Here is a 22,001-nt window from a genome sequence, read left to right as displayed (position 1 = left end):
GTAAAAAATCGTAGTCGAGTCCAACGAGGGTTCGCATTGGCCCTTTTTGAAATGAAGCTGAGACTTTGCATTTTTGCTTTTTGGTTAAATTTATTTATTCGGGCTTATTTAAATGTTTTGTAAACATGCATCAAAGCTTAAATGGCTAGTCATAAATTTGTTTCGGCTGGTTTTCCTTATGCACTTAAATGTATATAACTAGGCGTATGATAAAATATGTGGGTGTGTTTCTATTTTATTCGATGCTAAACTTAAAATTTGGCTTAGTAATTCAATGTTTGAAAACACCGAAATCGCTCGTTGTGTGTGTGTGTGTGATGCTTTGTGTGTGTATTTATACGTACTAATTTAGCTTAAGAGTGGATTATAAAATGCAGATGAAGGTTAAAATGCTCTAATCCTAGAAATGCTTCAACTGGTATAAATGCTTGATTGTGGCAGTTTCTATTTACATTTTAGCTGCATCCTCATATGCAGCACCACGCAAATACTATTCTCGAAGATATCCCCATTCAAATTCAAATATATAGTATATTCTGTTTGTACAGTTACTGTCAAAATGTAGCCATCGGTTAAGTACGCATGTTGAACAGGCGCCCATACGCAGACATCCTTCGAAACTTAAGTCTTAAGTCTAAACTAGCGGGGAGAATACTCGGGCAGACACTAAGGACAATACTACGAATTACTTTTTGGCATTTGCTCGCTCAGTCTGGCCTCATTTCTCGGCACTCTGCATCGCCTTGCTGAGAGCAGCTCCCAGTTGGCTGAACGAGGGCCGCTCCTTGGGATTGGACACCCAGCAGGACAACTGAAATGGTCGAGATAAATGGGGGAATTAGTTTTCATGTCTTGGAAAGGCAGGGAGTGGGTCGTTATTAGTTACTGGCTACACTTAACGAAAGGCAAAAGGTCAAAAAAATACAATCAATATATATAACTTGTTATTTTAACATGTTGTTAACTTTACTGTGTTATTATATTATGGGTGAAGAAACCTCTTTAGCTTAAGAAATTGAATAAGAAAACGTTTTCTCTATAATTAATTTTAATTGAAAGTCTTCCTTATTTAATATGGAGTTTTTACTATAAGAGAAGAGATACTTCTTCTTTAACCATAATTTTTGATATATGTATTGTTAATAAAAATCAAATTTGTATAAATCTGAGGTAAGAGGGATATATAATTCTTACCAGTATTTCACGGAGACTGTCAGGAGTCGCCTCGGCCACCGACCACTCCAAGGTTCCGGCCTGCGATCGCTGCACCACCTGCTCGTTGGTCAGTTCCTCGTGGGGCAGCTTGGTGGCCTGGTTGAAGAGCTCCCACACCACCACTCCGTAGGCGAAGATGTCGCTCTTTGTGGTGTACTCGTCCTCCAGGATGCACTCGGGTGCCAACCAGCGAACAGGGAGCAGTGAGTTTCGGTGCTTGTGGTACTCCCGACTGTACTTGTCCTTGCAGAGAGCCGGATAGGAGACCTTCACGATAAACTCACTCGAGATCACGCAGTTCCTAGTGGCCAGATCCCTGTAAGAAAATGAAGAAAGAAGGAAAGAAACTTTGTTAGAATATCTAGAGATTTGAAACCTCTTAAAAAGGTGCTCAAAAGTATGCTACAAAGTTTCTATAGATAAAGAATTCTCAAAATAAATGTAGGAAAAAAGTTAACAAAAATAAGAAACTTACCTATGGGTAAACCGAGCTCTGTAGATGGCGTCCATTCCCCTGGCGATTTGGTAGGCCACGGCCAAAACCTGGCTGGTGGTTAAAGGTGGAGGCGAGGAGCTGCCTGCGGTGGCTGTGTTCACTTTTCCGGCGGTGGCCAGCAGGAACTGCTTGAGGTCGCCCCAATCGGTGTACTCCAGCACCATGTAGTGCGGATCCTTTTCGCGACAGAGGCCGAATAGACGCACCACTCCCTTGTGGGAAATGCCGCGCAGGAGATCCAATTGCCGACGGAACTCCTGGCAGGCCTGTTCATCCTTCACTTTGTTGAGGGCCTTTACCAGGACCAACTGCTCGAGTCCTGTTTGGTCCGGCTGCTCCTGCTCCTCCTCCTTGATCTCCTCGATGTCATCCATGGAGGTCTTGGAGCGGCGCTTCTCATTCAAAGTACTCAATGTGGTGCTGCCACTTCCACTGCCTCCACTTCCATTTTCACTATTGCTGTGCTGCTTCTCCGTATCCGCATCCTTGTCCGTGGGTGAGGTCACCAGGGTGGCCTTTAGTTTTCCCACAAATACATCCCCGAATTCACCGCGTCCAATCTGAATGAGTTCGCTGAGTCCGGATCTTGGCAGAGCCAGTTGCTCGTAAATATGAGCTGATTTCTTGGAGGCTCTCGACTGCTGACTGCAGGCGGTGTCATCGGATTTCTGGGCATCTCCACTGGACTTGGACCTCGACTTGCTGTGACCATTGTGCTGCTTGGAGAGGCAGGGTTCCTGCTCCGATCCTTTGCCATTTGCCGCGGCATCCGGTTGATCTCCACCAGCTTCTTTGGTACTTAGTTCGTTCAGTCGGGCTTTTCTGGCCTGTCGACGATAGCGACACCACAACATCAGACCCACAACCAGAACTATGTAGGCCAGAGCCACAGTCATGGTGATCAGAACAGCTCGGGTGACCAGGAAGCCATCTCCACCGGATTCCTCGGGAGCAAAGCCATCTCCATTTGATTTAACCAACAATTGGACATCTTCTCGCTTTAATCCCGCACTGTTTCCAATGGTGCAACCATAGCTGCCCTCATCCTCCACCTGGACATTCCGGATCTCCAGGGTGCCGTTCTCCAGGAACCTGAACCTCTCCCGATCCGTGTTGTTCTCACTGAGATACTTGAGGTCCTTGTCCCACTGAATCGTCGGTTTGGGGTCACCGATCGCCTGGCAGTGCATCACCACGGTTCCCTGTTCGGAGGTCTCAATTGGACCCACTGGCGGCACACTGAACTTGGGAGTGACCACCACATTGATGGCCACCGTGGCATTGATCTGACCTTGGGTGTTGCTGGCCAAGCAGGTGTAGTTGCCCCGATGCTCCGAGTTCACATTCCTGAAAATCAGCGTTCCATTGGCGTCCATTTCCACTTGGTCGGGTAAAGAGGTATTAGAACCATCCTGCACAGGAAATAATAAATACAATGTTTTATCAGTAAACAGAAATCTGTCTAAAAGATCTTATTGAATTTGATTGATTGGCATATGAATATATTACAATGCCTCCCTGCATATTTAAAGAACACCCCAAACTTGATTTTCAACCACTAGAGATTTGCTTGTCATTCCCAATTTATCAATCTGAATATCAAAGGGACATGCAAATGTAATACTCAATTTGAATCCGTTAATATCAAGCTGAAAACAATATTTTAGCCCAGTGTCTGCGAGAAATGGAAGCAGACGGGCGACCATTACCAACCAATTTGCCAACGTGTGTGCCATGCGTTTTCATCAAAAATGCAGAAAAGCAACCAAAAAAGGGCACACACAACACTTTGAACAGGTTTGAGCCAGGTTTGTTTTTCGGCCAAATGAAAAACTTCTTTTGAAAGGGTTCGATCCTCTTTTTTGGCCCCCGTGCTTCCAAATAGACAAACAGTTGCCGAAATTGGTTGGCGATGGCAAACAGCTGGCAACACAAAACGCTCAATGTCTGCCCATTGGAGTGGGTTTTCCAAGGGGAGGGGAGGGGGGAAAAGCAGAAGGGTGCTTAGGCCAGATAGACTCAATAGCGTTTTGCATATGAAACGGTTTGTTTGGAAGGAAAAGTTTGCCCAGCGGCGCATTGCGCGTTTTTCAATTTGTCAGTGACATGTGGCCAACACCCCAGTGGAGTGGGAATTAAGGGGTCTGCACTGTCTAACATTCAAATTTGAGAGCTGTCGGAATGGAGAACGAAGTACCTTGGCAATAACCGAGTAATCGGATGTCAATAGTAGGTTTTTTTGGACAAGCAATAGAAGATTTTAGGACTAAAAGTTTGAGTTATCAAGGGAAGAAGATACTCAGTTCACTAATAGTTCTTTAGAGGTATACATTCCCAAAGTAACTGATTTTATAAATGCTTAATTTTAATACCAGGCTACTAAGTTAAGGGATCTAATAGTTATATGTAGGAATATAAATAAAATTAATAATAATGTTGACATTAATATTATTAGCATATTTTTATACCAGTAAACTGAATCTTCTCTAGGTTTTATACCCAAAGACCCCCTTGATTACTCACCCTTATCCACTGAACTTGTGGCGTTGGAGTTCCCTGTGCCTTGCAGTGCACCTTGGCCACCACTGCATCCAACTCGAGATTCTTGGACGTGGGCTGTGGCACAAACTTCAGCTGTTCGATGACCTCGAGGACTCCAGGAGAAGAGTTGACCGGAGCATGGGCCTCCAGTTGCAGCTGACACTGGTACTGACCCGCATCGCTGGCAATGATGCTGGAGAAGCTCAGGGTGCCATTCTGCTTGTGGAGCACCAGTCTGGCGTCCTCTCTCAGCAGAGCATCCTTCCCAGAATCAGAGGAGTGTCCTGGAATGGGCAGCGAATCGCCGAGTTCCACTTGCCGCAGCAGTTTGCCATCTTTCCGCCAGCGAAGTTGAATTCGTTGGTTTTGCAGTTCATCGGGAAGTTCGTAGAGACAGGTCAAGGCAGTGGGTTCTCCTTCCTTGATGACCACATGCTCGGAGGGTCCCTGAACAATACGAAGATCTTCTGGAGCAGCGGGAAGGGATTCTAACCCTCCAGATCCTCCTCGCTTTCCGCGGCAGAGGAAGGTCTGCTTGTCCCAGGACTCCAGCATCTTCTGGTTCTTTCTCCTCGGCAATCTGGGCAGGCACTTCACATTCGACTGGTAGACGTAGCCCTGCTTGCTCATCACTCGACCCGCTGCATTCGAAGCGGTACAGCGGTACAGACCGTCGTCCTCGGATCCTGGTTGGCGGACTATCAGGCGATGCTGATCCAACTGGACGTTCCTCCAGCTGCTCAACTTGGCGCTGTTGCGATACCATTCGATCTCCAGTGGCTGCAGGTCCCCGGAGGCTCCTTCCACGTGGCACTTCAGCAGCAGCTCATTGCGATTATTGCCCAACAGCTGCACGCTGGCAGATTCCAGATCTGAAAAGGGGGAAATGGAATGCAAAGGGTAAGTCTTAGAATTCTTCAAAATCCTTATTTTTATGGTTTTATATTTAATATTAATATTTCAATTTGATGTAAAAGAATATATAGATGATTTAATTTAACACTTCTTTAAAGATATTTACAATTAATATTTAAATTAATTCATTTTTATTGTAAAATTTAGATGATTGAATTCAACACTTCTTTTATTTAAATTCTGAGAAAAGATATTTACAATAAATAATTAAATGAATGCATTTTTATTATTAAATTTAAAACTTTTTTTTTGCACATCTTTTCTCTCTATGTAAAAGGAGGCAGCAGATGCGGCGATGCAGGCTGTAAAACGAGTGTGGGCAATAAACTAATTGAATTAAGGCAAGACGCTGGCCGAGGGTTGCTGCAGGAGTTCGGCCAGCGGGACTCGCGATGTTAGTGAGACGCCCCTTAAAGTTATTGATCGGCCGCGGTGAAACCGAATAGGCTGGCATTCCATAAATATGCATAATATATCCGGAAGATACATTTAGCCTTAATGCGTTTTCTTGGCTCTGCGAATTCGCTCCGCGCGAGTTTCTTGCTGATGATTTCAGATTTTCTGCTTTTCTGCTCTCCGCTTCTCTGGGCCCTCGGTTGTATTATATTTGCCTTGCGAGTATTTCGCGCGGCATTAAGTGCATTTTATCGTCAGTTCAGCGCCGAACACGACGCTGCAATCTTTGTCTTTATCGCCAAAGCCTGGCAGCCCATTTAAGGTGCCGAGGAAGCATAAATTGAACTGTCAGTCAGCGGAGGACTCCTCTGCACCCCCTCTTGAACCTCCACACCACCTGGCTGCCCCCCATATGTAAATGCTCACATGCCCCATCCCTCCATGCCGATCCTCCTGCCCGGCGGGCTTTCCACTTTTCCTGGCCAGACGGAACGGAATGGAACGGTACTTGCCAACAATTGCCGCATGAGAAAAGAGTTTTTGTGGCGGAAAAGAAAAGCGCATAAAAAACGTGGGGGAAAAAGAAAAGAAAACTGCAGAGCAAGCGAAGAATGTTCGCAGTGCTCTCTAAACTCTGTTCTATGGCATAGGGTTTAATTTATGTTTTAGTGCAAGCCAGAGGCAAAAGGGGCGTGGCCGGTCATGTTGCAGACACGCTAGCATTCACAATCGCTGCACAGTTAAAAAAATTAATTCGTACATAACAGGATTTCCTTGCTTTAGTTATTCAAAAGATATTAATCCAATCATATAATGATTAGTGTGAATTGGTAAATAAATTTATTGGATATAATGAAAGTTACTAATCTCTATTGCTATCATGAATTTAATATTTTAAAATCGTTTAACTCCTACATATAAAGAATAAAAGTTTTATAGTATTGCACGGCTTAAGATATTCTCAACATAATGTATCTTTTTAACAGATGCTTTCTTTATAAAGGAATCTTTCAATCTGATCTTATAACTTCTGAAATTCCAAACATTGAGGTTTCTTTTCAGTGTGTGGCTTTTGTCTACCGGACTTCCTTCGTATCTTTCAGCTGCAATCGTGTATCTGCCGTCCATTGTGTTGATGTGAATGAGATACTTTTGTATGCAGAGTGATAATTGTCGGATGCCGAGCGATGTTTCGCCTTAAAGTTCTAATTTGAAATCCTCCCAAATAATTTATTCAAATTGTTTTTTTTTTCCCCCAGATTCGTTATTTGCCTGGGTTTTTCGTAAACGTATACGTATTTCCCACATTTCCTCGCAGCCTTCGAAGATGGTGCCATAATTTTCATAAAACATTTTTTATCTGCGGCCCGAAGGAGCGGACTAGGCAAATGGTTGATGTATGTTTTATGGATATTTTTCCTCTCCGCCTGCCTATCTGAATGTTTGCCAGTTCTGGCTGCGGTTTGCTGGCCGCGTTAGAGAAAATTTACATATGCACATAAATCTTGTTTGGGCACCGACTTTGTTTGCGTCTCGCGGAGTCAGTGAACAAAAAATGCCTCTAAATATTTGTAGACACTTATTTGGTGGCAGGCAAGCCAAAAAAAAAAACCGAGAAGAAGGAAAAAAAACACAGAACCGACAGCAACAACTCAATAAACAGAGCCGTATCTTCGTCTCCGTTGGGGAAGTGTCAAAAGTTTGAAATGTGTTTGTGTATTTGCTCTTCTCGGGGCACGTCCGTCATTCCGACAACGACGACGACGACGATGGAGCACCGATGGATCCAATGGATTCGTTGGTTTCGGTTGGCCTGTGGCACAAACTTTTGGTATATGTTACGACTAAAATGACAGTAGAGCGAACTAATTGGCACTTAGACGGCCTGCGAGCGAAAGTATCTAATGGATGGCCAAACATCTGGGGGAACTGAGCAGCAGGTAAAGTGGGCTGGCCATTCAAGTTGGGCAACTCGAGGGGCAAACATGTAAGTATCTGATGGGCAGGCATTCCACAGCCAAGTGTGGCAATCGACACTCGGCTTTGTCGTAAAATGGGGTAAATATGGCATGTTAGATATTTTATTTGATGGTTACAAATGCAGATACTTAAGTTCTACACTTTTAAACAGCTTTCAATAGACTTACGTTTCAAATATTTAAAGAATTTGAATACCTGTTGTTTTATAAGTAGGAAACAAAGTCGTTATGTTTTATTCTTATTAGGGAAATCATAAAAAATCTTTTATGTAAGTGAACTCATTTTAACATATTTCTAAATTCATAAAAAATGCATTCTTGTTATCATCTTACACCATCTTAACTTGTACTAGTTTCCGCTGCCATAAAAGACAAAATCTGGAGTAGCTTACAAAGTATAGCTTTGTTTGAATCGCTTCATTGTGCTACCGCCCATGAATCTCTATCTCTGCAACTACTAATTTGAAGGCATTCTTCTATAATCTTAGGCACCACTAGCTTAGAGATTCCTCAGTGATCTTGGGCAGTGCTACCTCTGCAGTCCCACCATATGTTGGCTTACTAGCGGCAGGTAAGAAAACGTGGCCTAACTGTTACTCAAATTACGAGCCAGCCGCGTCTCGCTAATTAACGAGCGTCTCATTAGGCTGATGCATGCATCGTCAGAGTCTGCGGATCTTTTGACACCTTTGGGATGCCAACCCAGTGGGCGTGGGAGGGAGTGCCCAGAAAGGGAAGGGGGTGGAGGGGTGGCTTTAAAAATTACAGGCGGGGTCGGAAGGCGGTCGTCATTCACACGTTGAACGTGCAAGTCGAGGTAAACACAGGGCAACAGCACTGGGAAACGTGGAAATAAAACGAAGTAAACCAACACGACTCCGAAACAAAATAAATTTGTTAAAGTTTTCGCTGGCTGGAGCATAAACCACAATCGCTGTAAACAATTGCCGGAATGCCGAGGAGTTTCGGGAGGAAAGGGAGTGGGTGGAGGAGACCCATAAAAAAATAGAGACGCCTTGGGTAAACAAAGTGGAAGTAAATGTCGAAAGGCGGGCAGAATTATAGATATCGGAATTGACAGTTGCCCGGGGAGTTGGAGAGCAGATCGAGTCGTTATCGAGAACCTTTCAACCAACCCCCTCTTCAAAATATAAAAGCCAAGACCCCAAAGGCGGAATAAGTGTGCCGACTGCGTCTTATTTCGTCAAACGTGAGACCCTCGATAAGATAGCTATGTATTTTTCTTTTTAGGAGGGAGCTGCATATGCTGCACTCCGTTTATCGCTCACTTTTATGAAAATACAATTAATTGATAATCAAAAATAGATTATTTGGGCGGGCCGAGTTCTGAATCGCTGGCTCGAGTGGAAATGTTTTCAGAACTGTCACGAAACCAAGTGGCCACCGGGAAATGGGAGACCGTACAAGTGACTTTCCGAGTTTCTGAAGTAGTCGGCCAGTAATTGTAAACGTTAATGGACTTATGCAGCCCTTCTGCACTTCCAGTTGGCCAGTTGACCACTCCACTCCATTTCATTCCACTTCAATTGGCTGGGCACAAAGCGGCTTACAAGTTATTGACCCATTTCACAAATTGGCGCAGATGCGAGAGGTCGAATATTGTGTGTATCAAAACTGTGTGCAGATAATAAGTACTCCACAAACGAACTATTTCCCAGATCGTTTGCCGCAGATACAAATCGATGAGTGCTTTTCATCAGCGCATTTCAGTATCAATGAATTTCAGATTTCGCATTTCAGATTTCCGATTTTTCCTACCCATTTTCCTCTGTGGCCGGCCGGCCAGTCGTTTATGGAAAATTTATGGCAACGACAGACGGGAGCACATTCGATGGCTCCTCCGTTGCGTTATCGCAGAATCTTTAATTAAAGTTGGCCAGTCGCTGTCTCAGCACCCCAAACGCTTTTCAAATTAAAACGTTAAACATTCGATTATCGCACGTCGTCTGTGCTGGGGATTCTCTCTTTGCTTTTTCTCACCAGTGGCTTGCTGAAACGGGGGCTTAAGTCACTGTGACCTTTGCCCTCTTGCAAGGGCATCACCCCCTTTTGCGGGGGATTTCCCGAACTGCGCTCCTGTTGCTGCTGCTGCTGCTGGCCTCTAATGCTTCCCCAAAAGTTGCTAATGATCAACTCGTGTAACAACAGAAAAAAAGCTAAAAGTAAAATAAATGCCAAAAAGGAAAATAAAGAAAGTCCTAGAGTTAGAAAAAGAGCTGATGAAAAGAGGTACACAGGGAAAATATGAATAAGGAAACGAAATCTGTAGAAATGTTTGACTTTCTTTCTTAGGCATTAATAATCATAGAAGATATAGAAAGTACTTGGGTAAATTCTTAGAAAATCTGCTAAGACTTTGGAAAACCATATTATTTATTAATTAGAACCTTCTTTTATATAGAAAATGTCACTTTCCTTTCTGTGTAGAGCCAAATAGACGGAAAAGAGAGGACAGCAAGCTAGCGCGCCAAAAAGTTGGCTACATTTACTGTTTCGAAGCTCGTGTCTGTTTTTCGGTCTGTCTGTCGTCGTCCCCTTTAATGTTCTCCGAGCTCGGCTCGTAAAATTTTATGCGTTTTTCCGGCATTCACAAAATGAAAATTATCCGGTTTCCCCCCCGCGCGCGAGCACGGATCCCCGGGAATCCCGTTCCACCCCCGGGATGTTCGTAAAATAAAAACCCAACTTGCCAACTGCAGTCAACTTGAACTTGTGTGTCTAGAGCACAGATACATCGGGCGGCAGGAGTCTTCTATATATGTGCGATGGGGGTGCCTGGTCTGGCCGATTTGGGGGTTGCTTTTCGTCCTGCCACCCCCTCAACTCCTCCCCTCAACCCCCTCAACGCCCCTCACCCTTTATGTCCTTGGTGTGTCTTTGCATTTTGTTTGGTTTTTATGACTTTGCTGGCTGTTCGGTTGCCATTGTTGCTGCTGATGTTGCTGCTGCCATTTCTCATTTTATGTTTATGTTTCGTGTTAATGTTGCATTTCATTTCCCCCGTACATTTCACCATACGAACGAACGAACCAGCACATTTCCCTTTGCTTTTAGCCAACAGCTCCGCTCAGCTGTTCAATGGTTAGTCTGTGTATCCTGGCTCTGAGTCCTGAGAGTCCAACAACCCCTTTCGCTGAGAAAATGTTTGGAATGTCTTCCCCTTACCCCTCTCCATCACCCAGTTCGTCCTTTCAGAAGCCAGTCGTCTGGTTTTTCGGTCTGACACTGCTGTCTTCCTCCTCGTTTTGGCCGTGACTTGATTCTGGGTTTTGGTTTTATTGCCGCTCCGCTGTCTGTTTAATTTCTTCGCTGTCTGCTTAATTCCTCGTAGTCATCGGTTAGTTTCCCGGCCCTGTCAGCGTTTGTCTTCCCGTTTTTATGATCCTGCAAAAGGGATTTTCCCGACTTGGCCGTTGAGATTGCGAGCATCTTAAAGATTTGCTTTTATTTGCATTCGCTGAAGCGTACTTTGTTTTAATTAACAGTTCGTATTTTCTTTGTCTAAACCTTTCCTTACAATGATTTACATTTGTTAAATATACTGTATTGATACTATGGAATGCCAATTCAAAATCTGATTTAAATTAGATAAGTTATGGACATAGAACTAGTGAATTTTGGTCAAATTTCAGCAAACCCATTTTTTGGAAATTTGGAAAGGATCATGCAAATTAAAAAAAAAAAATCGGTAAAAAAAATAAAAAAATTAACTAATGATGCAGTTTGTTATAGAATCAATATACCAACAATCAGAGGTACTTCAAAGTCTGATAAATTTTAATAGCTTACATCTTTTCATGTTTTTTTTACTAATCATTACAAATTTGATAGATTTGCTTTCTTCCTTTTAATGACATAATAAATCCCCAATTTTTCCCTTACTTCTACAGCCTTTCTGTCACTTACCCTCCATCGCAAATTTGTTAAATTTTGCATGCAAAGATGTCACTTTTTCTCGCGCTTAATTGAACACTTATTTTCGTTAGAAAATGGAGACGGGGAAACCCCGGCTGAGACAATGCAGTCGGGAGACAATAACGACGGCTCCTGAATAAAAACGTTTATAATCTCAGAGCTGGGAGCAGACAACAGCATCTTCATCCTTGGCCCCATGCATATTTTAATAGTTTTTGTCTGCCGCTCGAGAATTATGAGATTGATGCAAGTTGGGCAGGGGGTTGTAATCACATAACCCACTTAGCTTCAGCTGGCGCCAAGACACAACCCCACCGCCCCGAAAGATATATATTCCCCCCCATCCACGAGCTTTTAAACAGCAGCTGTTTTTTGGGGGGAGCTGTGGCAATTAAAATCAACTCCCGAAACTACAAATTAATTAGTTAATTAATTAGCTAAAAACACTTGAGATGAGGCTGGTGTATAAATAGCCGCCCATTGCTGTTGGGTGGCTTTGATCACAACTCGGATGCCGTGGCCGTGCTGACAGGCCAGCTACAGATACATTTACAGATACAAATACAAATACGAATGCAGATGCCGATGCCGATGCAGATAGCAGCCAACAGATATATCTGCTATATAGGAAGCCCCCAAACACATGCACTCCAGATTGTGCATAAAAACCCGCATTTTGTTTACATGCAAAGGGAAGGGAATTAAAGGGGGAGGGGGAGGAGGAGGGGGAGGGGAAAGGGAAGGGGGAGGGGAAAGATTGGGGAGCGCTGCAGAGTTGTTTGTTAAATTTATGCATTTTTCTGCCTAAAGGCAAATGCAACTAAATGAACATCAATCACGTGACGCCGCTGCCGCAACATGAGGCCAAGAACTGCAACTGCACTTGCTACTTGAAGGGAATCACCCATGCACTGAGCGAAAATTATAGCTTATTATTCAAACGAATTTGAAAAAAGATTTTAAATTAGTTTAGGATAATAGAGGAACAAGTTAATGTTATTATATGAGTCTTATCAAACCATAGATCATATATTCTTAAAGATTATTTCAATAATCAGTAAATATATCGTTCCATTAAAAATCAAAACTTCAGAAGGGTTTGCTTTTCAGTTTCAACTGGAAGATATTTGGTAAGTATAATAACTCATCATCATATAGACTCTTTTTATTGATAAAAAAAAAAGTATTCTTATGATAGAAAATAGTTTTATTGGAACCATTATCCTTGCAAACTAAAGTGGGTTTATCAGTTGATCAGTTAAAGAATCGATTAGCTTTTCTCCGTGTGGTTCTTCTTCATCGGGGTATTCTTTTTACGCTCTGCTGCATGGGACTGCATTCTGTGCACTGCACTGCACTTCCTGTAGTTTTTGGGGAAAGGGGCTTCAGGGCGGAGGGAGGGGCTACTACAAAAGGGGCGTGGAGGGGGGAGGGGAGAAGGGGGTTCGGTTAGCATGGGATCTGACGCATGTACATCAAAACTTTCGGTTTTTATCTTTCATCGGTTTGTTGTGCAGCGCTTCGCTCGTTCGCTTCGGTTGTGTTTTTATGCCTCTTTACCTTTTCTTGTTGTCTTGTGGTTTGCCCCATTCTAAAAATGGGCTGGATCGGGGGTGGTGCCCGGGGAGGGGGTACGGAATGCCATTAAATGCAGCATTAATCAAATGAATTTGCCCTATGCCTAGCAATTACACGCAGAGAAACTAAATAGAGTTTGGATGGAGTACTATATTGTGTTCTATATGAGATAAAGCATTCCTAAATAAAAGCTTTAGAGTTCATAGATTGTTTCCAACTAAATAATCTGCACTATTTTCTTTTTTTGGGTAAATATAAATAAGTAAACTATCGAATCTTTAAGTAACAGATAAATAATTCCTTGTAAACCAAAGACTTCTGTGTACTTCTCGAGCAATTCAATTTCGCTTTGTTAATTTACCCAAGCAAAGTCAGATTTGCAGTCGCCCTTAACCATCAGTCAATTTGCTTATTGCGAGCAATTGTGCGACTGGCGGGAATGGAAATGGATATGGTACAGGGTGCGCCATCTCGAGCTTCGGTATGAAAATATTGAATAACTTTGGAAAAAAACAAAAATTCATGGAAAATGTTTTACGTTTATTTAGATTGATCCTTTACAATTCATTTGAGTTAGTTTTTGAACACAATATCGACTAAGTGACTTCCTTTGTTCTTGATGGCAAAAAGTGTCCTTTTTCGAGCATTTTCCATTACTTTCTTGAGCAATCGGCCGATATATTGGCCATTTCGGTGCGAATACTCTCCTTGAGCTCTGTGATGGTCTAGGGCTTGCTTATGTATACCCACAAAAAGAAATCCGGCGGGGTCAAGCCCGGCGAACGCGCCGGCCAGTCGATATCGCCTCTTTTTGACACAACGCATCCAGGGAATTTCGCTGCAAAACTCGATGGTTTCGTTTGCTGTGTGACATAGGGCCCCGTCCTGCTGAAACCAGAAATTTTCTAGACCCTTCAAAAACTAACTCAAATGAATTGTAAAGGATCAATCTAAATAAACATAAAACATTTTCCATGAATTTTTGTTTTTTTCGAAAGTTATTCAATACCGAAGCTCGAGATGGCGCACCCTGTATATATATGTATATATGGTATATGGTACTCGGTGGAAATCGGGGATAACTACTCACATATCACGCTCAATTTGGCGGGCGGAGACGCCTCCCTGGCGCCGCTGGCCAAATTTGTCGCGATGCAAACATAGTCGCCGACATCCTCCGCTCGCTGCACCGCCTCGATATGCAAATTGGAGCCGATTTGATAGACACGCTTGTCATACGCAATCCGATGACCTGGAATGGTTGCCAAGAAAACGGGAGAAACGAATACTTAATGCACGTCCATGGGATATGGAAATCGTGATGCCCACCATTATGCAACCAGTCGTAGTGCAGTTCGCTGTAGGGATCCGTGGATTCGCACTCGAAGTCCGCGGACTCGTTCTCCACCACCGACTGGCTTTGTGGCAATCGAAGGAAGCGCGACGAGCCGGCAAAAACGGGAGCTGTAATTGCAAAAGTAGATACACCAAATTAGCGAAATTAGCGAATTTTATCTCATTTGAGATACTCGTTACACTGATTACAGGGTGAGAAGTTGCAGCTTTGGAATTACCCTTTAAAGTTCAATTCTGCAGCCTAAGCTCATCGCAATTATACCTTTTCGAACAATTTAACATAATTAAACAAAAAAGTGCATCAAGCATAATTTCGTTTAATTAAGGTGGTTTTAACAAATTAAATGCTCTTAAGCTGCTTAAATTACAGTGTTTAACGCAAATGTAATTTTGTTGAGCGCTTTGCAAGGGCAAAGGCACAAAAACACCAGCAACAAAATACTCAAAAAGTGGAAAAAAGCCCTTTAAAATACCCTTATATATTTAGGGTTTATTAACTTTCTGTTGGAAGTCCTTTTAATTAATTAAAATTAAACTGGTTTTGGGAGCAACTAGTTCGCTCTGCATAAGTCCTAAAATATTCAATTTAATATATTATTTTCAAAAAAGGATATCAAAAAACCGGATAGGGGAAAGCCCTATATTACTGCCGACCGAAGTTGCGTGTCCGCAAACAAAATTACAATATGTGCATGGAAAATAAAATAAACAAAAACGTATTCAGAGTTTTGTGCCAACATAATTAAAAGCCCAGAGAAAGGCGGCCATAAAAACCGGGACCAAAAAAAACGTTGTTCAGAGAGAAAATATGTTTTCATTCATTTAATTTGTGGGTTTCCCGCTTTTTTTTTGTTTGGCAATGCAATTTGGTTATTATATTAAATCAACAGCCGCAAATGCAATTTGCTGCACTTAAAATGCAATTGAATAGTCAGGTGTGGCAGATATGTTTGCGTTTTAATGACGATTGCCTAATGAGCCGTCAAGAAATTCGGATAACCGATTCAAAAAGACTTTATCCCATTAAAGTTGTTTAAATAAGACCACAAGTGGCGCCATAGGAGGCTAAAAAGTCAAGTGAGTCAAGTAGACGAGATCCCTTCGAACCGCAACTCGAATCGAAAAGCAATTCAAAGGCAATTATTTTTGATTATACGATTGAGGCAGCAGGAACATGGACAAGAACAAGAACTACAAAACGGCCACCATTATATTTGGCCACTAATTGGAGCAATTTGAGACAACACCTCAGATTGTGGGGTTCCTGCGAAGGAGAGTTCCTTTGGGCCACGACCACGACTCGGAATCAATAAGCGGGCCAACAACATCATTACAGGCGATTCGGGGGAGGAGGGTCTCCCCGGGTTTCATATGCCAGTCACATCGCCAGCCGACGTGTTATGATACAAGGCGACTACAACGAAGGGAGCGAAGGCCAACCTGAAAGCCAGTTGGGCAGGCACTGGGATACCGGGATGCCCTCCTCTGGATCTGGAATCCCTTCTTCCTCCTCCCTTCGATCCCACACAGCCCCCCTGAATCGATTTAATTTGCCGTGCGGAAAACGAGTTCGAGGTGGGGGAACAAAGTCAGTTACTGGGCGTCGATTAAAGAAATATGCGTCCCGCTCCTCAACTCGCTGATTGCGCTGATGTGGGCACGAAAATGCGTGAGGGGTTCGATAAAACGATGGGGAGGATGGGGGGAATGAGGGGAAGCACTGGTGGAGACGGAGCAGCAAACTGAAAAAGTGTTGATGCTGCAAACATCAGCGACAGAGCCACGGAGCAGCGGGCAGTCCCGGTCCCAACTGCCCATCTCGATCTGTCTGCAAATAAACACTGAGCGGAAATAAATCAGCCAAGGGTAAGGAAATAAATAAGATTAAACCCCTCTAATTTTTAATTCACATTAGCAATATTTTTTAAGATCTAATTAATAAGTGTAAATTTGGTTTAAGGAGAAACTATTGACGATTATGAGTGTAACTGAAAATTTAAATAAGCAATAAATCTTTTGGTAATTTTACAATTTTAATAACATTACCTACATATTTATAACATAACATTTTCGGAAATCCATTAAAAATTAAACTTGAAGATTGAACTATTTCCGGTTAATATGTCCCCTACTAGTTGATTGATTAAAAGAGTTCCTTAAAAAAATTTGTTGTAATTTTTAAGCAAAACTTTCTCAGTGTATCACCCATTTCTCCCTTTCACCCCCTGTTTGCATGTGTGTGTGTGATAATTAGTTCGTTTGTTTGGCTCGAATAACCGAAATCAGCAAGTCAGCAGCCAGAAGTATTACGAGTACCAACTGCTGGGGCCTCCTGCTCATCAGCATCTTGAGATTCAGATTCAGATTCAGATTCCGATTCGGATTCTGGTGCCACGCAGATACGGATACAAATCCAACTTCGACGGCCACAAATTGTGCGGCAACATTTGTCGATTAAGCACAATGAATGCGAAATATTGTTGTAATAATCAGGCAACCCACTGTGGCAGCCACTTGAACTTGCCCCATGGGTGGCGTTTTGATTTGATTTCGTTATTGCGTTCGAGGGAGGAGAAAGGGGGGGAAAACAGGGGGAGTAAGAAGTGAACTGTCATTCTGGAATGTGTGGCATTTGTCTGGGAAAACCGGTGCCGGTGCCGGAAAACTGCAAGTCAACAGACAGACAGGCACTGAATGAAAAGTGGAAATGTGTCTGACAATTACCCGTCAAACGTTTGATCTAGGGTTTTCTCCAGGGGTGAAAAGAGACCGTAATGGGCTGGATTCTCTGATGGAGTTGGAATTCAATTTGGAGGTTACAGCAAGGCTAATCACTCTCTGGCTTTATTCTGGGATTTTTCCTTTTAACTACGGTTGGGTTTCCCTTGACCATTTTCCTTGTGGCTTAAATAAAATACAGAGATGAATAAAGCTCTTTTATAATTCAAATTTCATCCAGAGACTTCTTTAAAGGTAAAATATTTTTGGGTTTTTTGGAAATTAAATTTCTCTTAAGCGGAGATCAAATATAATTGGTATAATTCAGACAGAAATTGCATGGCTTCTAAGCAAATACAAGACTGGTGCGCACAATTTCCAGGAGGGTTCCCCTCCCAGGACTTTCGCCTTGAGGTCTTTAAGGCTGCCGAAGGACGCAGACAGGCGGACAGAGGGGCAGAGGGCAGGGGGCGGGGTGGAAAAGGTTGTTGAAGGGGAGTTTTGTAGTTGCCACAGCTGCCCTTAATGTGGGATGCGATGCTTTTGCTTTTGCTTTTGCTTCTGGCCTGGCATGTTGCATGCAGCATTTTGCATGCTTGAATAACAAATTATGACTGCCACACAAAAGGAACTCGCACACACACACACACACTGACAGCCACATTATTTGCCATACAAATAATGGACCTCTGTAGCGTTGCACAGATTTTGAAATATGCGAATCCAAATCCCCTCAACCCGAATCCCTCGTCGTCTGCCGGCTGGCTTTTGTTAGCGGCTGTTTGCCTTTGTGCTACTTAACAGTCAGCAGTTTTCAACTCTGTCCTGTCTCACACACACAAACAAACAGACAGACACACATACTATACTCGCTTACATGCGTATTTAGGGACCTCCGTTTGCATAATCGTGTCCCTCTTGAGACCCGAGATCCCCCCTCCACACACTCGATCCTTATCCCACTCGTAATCCCTGCCGTAAACTATATTTGATTAGCCGAAATTTCGGCGTCGCTTGTCTCACTTCAAGTGGTTATCCTGATCCTTGCCAGCGAAGTCCGTTTACTTCAAGTGTGTGTGTGCTGGCACTGAGAGAAATACGTGCTGATTGAGGAACCATTTACCAAGATGAAGTATCTTGTTAGGCCTAAGTGCTTTCCTACTTTAAATTGTGTTGCTGATAACTGATTATTAGTCTATTAATTTGTGAGCCATACATATTTTGTAAATAAATAATGGTATGGATTTGAATACATTAGTATCTGTTAAATACATAATTCATGATACCAAACATCTCGAATCTATTATGAAGTTGATACCCTTATTTTTTACCCTGCGTATCCTTCTCACATTAGTTGCTCTTCTCTTCTGACTGTTGATGATTGCCCAAACGACTTAATTTTGAACTCGGTCGTGTCCTTACCACTGAGTCCCATAATTTTCCAAGCGGCTTCCTCTCCCGCTGGTTTGCTTCTCCTATTCCAAATTAGTTCTGCTCCTGGCTGACTTTTAATTGAGTCATTTTGCACTCCGCTTGCCTTTCAAATTCAATTGCCAGAGACAAAGGCTCGTTGGGTGTTTGGTTTTTCTTCGCAACACAAAATAGCCCTCGCAGAATAAGGAAATAGGAGTAGTTCTTTCTGACTGAGAGAGCCCTGGGGTTAATGGAGTCCACGTTATGGGTGGTCTTTCGTTTAAGACGCAATGGCGAATATTCAACGCAATACAAATGTTGGGATTCCTTTGAAGTTGCCAGCGATCCAGTTGCAAAAGCAATTTGCAATTGCCGACATCAAACCAAGCAAATAAATATGAATTCCAAGCCCCTTGAGCAAACAAGATTCATTTGTTTGCCAGATTCCACGATGTTTCAATTTTGTCATCCCCCCAAAAGAAGTAAGAACCCTTCACTTAACCCACATAATCCAATAGAGGAGCACTTACCCATCATCAAAGCGATGGCCAGGCAGTAAATTGAGATCATCCTGGCAGCCATTTGCGTATATCCTGCACTCACTTCAACACCTCGACTCTCAATTAGCGACACCAAAATATGAACACTCGCGTATCGGATCGGAATCGGATCGGAGTTTTATGGGGCTGGCAATCCGATGAATACACTCGCACACATTCACCGAACGAAGAGTCGCTGTAAGTGCCGGCCACTCGAAAGTGCACTCAACGCATTTGTAAATATTCAATATTTGGATGCCGCAGACGACGAATCCAATGAATCCGACGACGACTGCCCTTTTTCCAGGGCAGCTTACTGGGGGTTTTCCGATGGGTGGGGGTTTTACGGGGGTGGTACTTGGGAGTACCTCGGAGTCCAGGGCGGTTTTTTTTTTTCGATGTTTACTGTGGACACTCAAATTAAATTGCTATTTACATAGTTGGAACGCATGAAATGCATTTATCACCGAACACCGAGCGGAGGAGATAGGCCACACAAAAAAGATACGCCACTTGCCCTGTTCGCAGTTGTTACTTTTATTTTCCCGTTGTCGTTTTGTCGTTGTCGTTGTTGTTGGTGGTTTATGTTTCGTGGTCGCGCTGCGTTTGCTTTTTATCAGCGAGCAGATTGACAAGCGACGGATACCGACAAAGGTATCTAGATACACAAAATGCAATCCCGGTGAAATGCTCGAAGACCGCGGCACAAGGAACCCGGGGTTCAATTACCCAAGAGAACGCGAGCGCAACAAATCAACTTAATTTGTATCCCAAAGATACAATAGCCTGGCCGCATCAGCTGCATCCTTGGCAGCGCATCCCGAACCGGCTTTCGGTGGGTGATTTCTGGTCGGGGGAAACTCGGAAAACTCAGAACGTATCGAATGGAACGTAGCGGGCTATCGCTTTATGTCCAAGGAATCAAACCAAATCGAACCGAACTGCACGCGCTCGAAGTCTTTACTGAAGCCGGCTGTTCGAAGTTGTTGGTGGGAACCCATGGTAGAATAGGTACAAGATTGTCTCCTCGGCTGCCAAATCATTCGGGCTAAGTCCGCTAACGTTCAGAATCTTCACCCTTCTGGCCAACAAACCAGGCTCTGCCGCTGCCATGTAAACTTAAGAATACGATGGTGGTGGATACGAACGTTAACGGACTGAAGTACTTACTTCACCATGGTGAAAACCGGCTTTTTGTGGTCTCCATGCCAGAAGTACTGGGAGCAAATGGGCCCTCTCTCTCTGGAGGTATTCTGTGCTGCTCAACAGTGTTGCCGTGCTGAAAGTGGGCGCCAAAGTTTGAAAGACTAAATTGGTTTATGTATCCAAGCAATTTGAATCAATTTAGTTGTTGTAAAAGTCATGTTCATATTAAATAGTTTTCTTTTTTAGGTAGTTTAGTCTCCTGAAGAGAATATATTAATTTATTTTAAACAATGCAATACAAATGAGCTGCCTTTCTTTTGAATTATAAATTGTACGTCCCTTAAAAGTGTACTTAACTCTGTTAAGCTTATAAATTGTTTACGAATTAAATCAACTTATAAAGAACAACAATTTAATACAATCAAATCATTTTTAAACTCGCTGACGCAGAATATCTTCTTAAATTTAATTAATGAACTCCCCCCGAAACTATAATTCAGTAATGCAAAATAAAGCTATCAGTTGCCGGCAATCAACAGAGAGTTACTATGCAAACCGCCCGCTGTCTCATCATCCGCCGCTTCCCCCGATTTTAAATCCAAACAATAATGCGTCTTAATGACCAAACCAAGAATCGGCTAAAATGGGGTGGTCGAGCGGGAAGGGAAGGAAATCCATTGGTGGCTCGCTGTTTTTACGAGCAGTATTACCGCGTGGCTTGGGGAAACTGCAAGACACTTACACTACCAAGTTTACACACTTAAAGAATAATAAACCAATTAAAAGATTCAGGAGGGGAAAATAAAATGAATTATTTATTTAAATTAAATGGTGGGAAAATGTATGGTTTCACACTTTAATTATAATTACAACACATTATATTTAATTCATTACTTCTTTAAGTAAAATAACTTAAAAATGGTATGGGTATTAACTTATATGTATAATTATTAAATATAATTATATTATCCTATTAAGTGCATGCTTTAAAATTTAAATAAATCTAATCTAGCAGATCACATTTCTTTCTGTGCATCTAAGACAGTCCACAGCTACTGTGCGATTATGAGCGAGTGGCGGCGCTGTGTGTGTTTCCATTTTATAGTTTTCCGCTTGTTTTTTTACGAGGCCTTTCAACCCCGCACAATGGAAAAATGAAATGGAAAACCAACCCAGGAGCCGCAGAAACAATTGCAGCAGATCCTTTAGCCGGCGTTGACTGACACCCAACAGTCGTAAACTGCCGTTGCCATTTGTATAAACTATATAACCGAGAGGGGTGGTGCCCACCCCCTTTTTCCCCCCTCATCCCCTGTTCCCCGCCCCCTGATTAACAGACCCGGCCCTTTGTGATTATATCGGCGTGGAAATGCGTGTGTGCGGTTATCAAATGCTGGCCATGCCCAGAAGGGAAAGGGACCATCCAAAGTTGGGACCTCCAGTGCGCTTTTCTACTTTCCATTTAACATTTCCCATTTCCCAATGCTCACTGGCTGACTTTGGACGAACGACAGTTATTGATGTCATAAAGTTGGAGATTTATGCCATGCCCTGCCTGAATGTAGGGCTTATGTTTTATTATGCCCCTTGTTTCATTTTTGGTTCTTGTTTTTTTTTTCGCCCTCTTGATTTTGGGGTGTAAACGATCGGACGAACCAAAGCTGCAAATGGTGTGTTAATAATATTGTATTGAAGTTTGTTTTTCAAAAGGGTTGCAAAAGGGTAATATGTTAATTGGATAAGGCGCAGATATCTCTTTGGTCGGGATTCCAT

General features: G+C 42.9%; 1 protein-coding gene across 1 annotated transcript; it reads right to left on the bottom strand.

Moving 5' to 3' along the window:
• Nucleotides 1–79: 79 nt before the first annotated feature.
• Nucleotides 80–20,033, bottom strand: LOC108087727 (tyrosine-protein kinase-like otk). Its single transcript, XM_017185248.2, has 7 exons — nucleotides 19,074–20,033; nucleotides 14,386–14,520; nucleotides 14,147–14,308; nucleotides 4,235–5,124; nucleotides 1,691–3,123; nucleotides 1,195–1,531; nucleotides 80–811 (listed from the first exon to the last, which is right to left on the bottom strand). Exons 1-7 carry the CDS (start codon nucleotides 19,123–19,125, stop codon nucleotides 719–721), a joined length of 3,102 nt encoding a protein of 1,033 aa, XP_017040737.1. The 5' UTR covers nucleotides 19,126–20,033; the 3' UTR covers nucleotides 80–718.
• Between the last annotated feature and the right edge of the window lie 1,968 nt (nucleotides 20,034–22,001).

This window comes from Drosophila ficusphila, unplaced genomic scaffold (assembly GCF_018152265.1).
Source record: "Drosophila ficusphila isolate 14025-0441.05 unplaced genomic scaffold, ASM1815226v1 contig_414, whole genome shotgun sequence".
Classification (NCBI taxonomy): Eukaryota; Metazoa; Arthropoda; class Insecta; order Diptera; family Drosophilidae; genus Drosophila; species Drosophila ficusphila.
The sequence above is the reverse complement of the archived record's forward strand: the minus strand, read 5'-3'. Positions and strand labels throughout refer to the sequence as shown.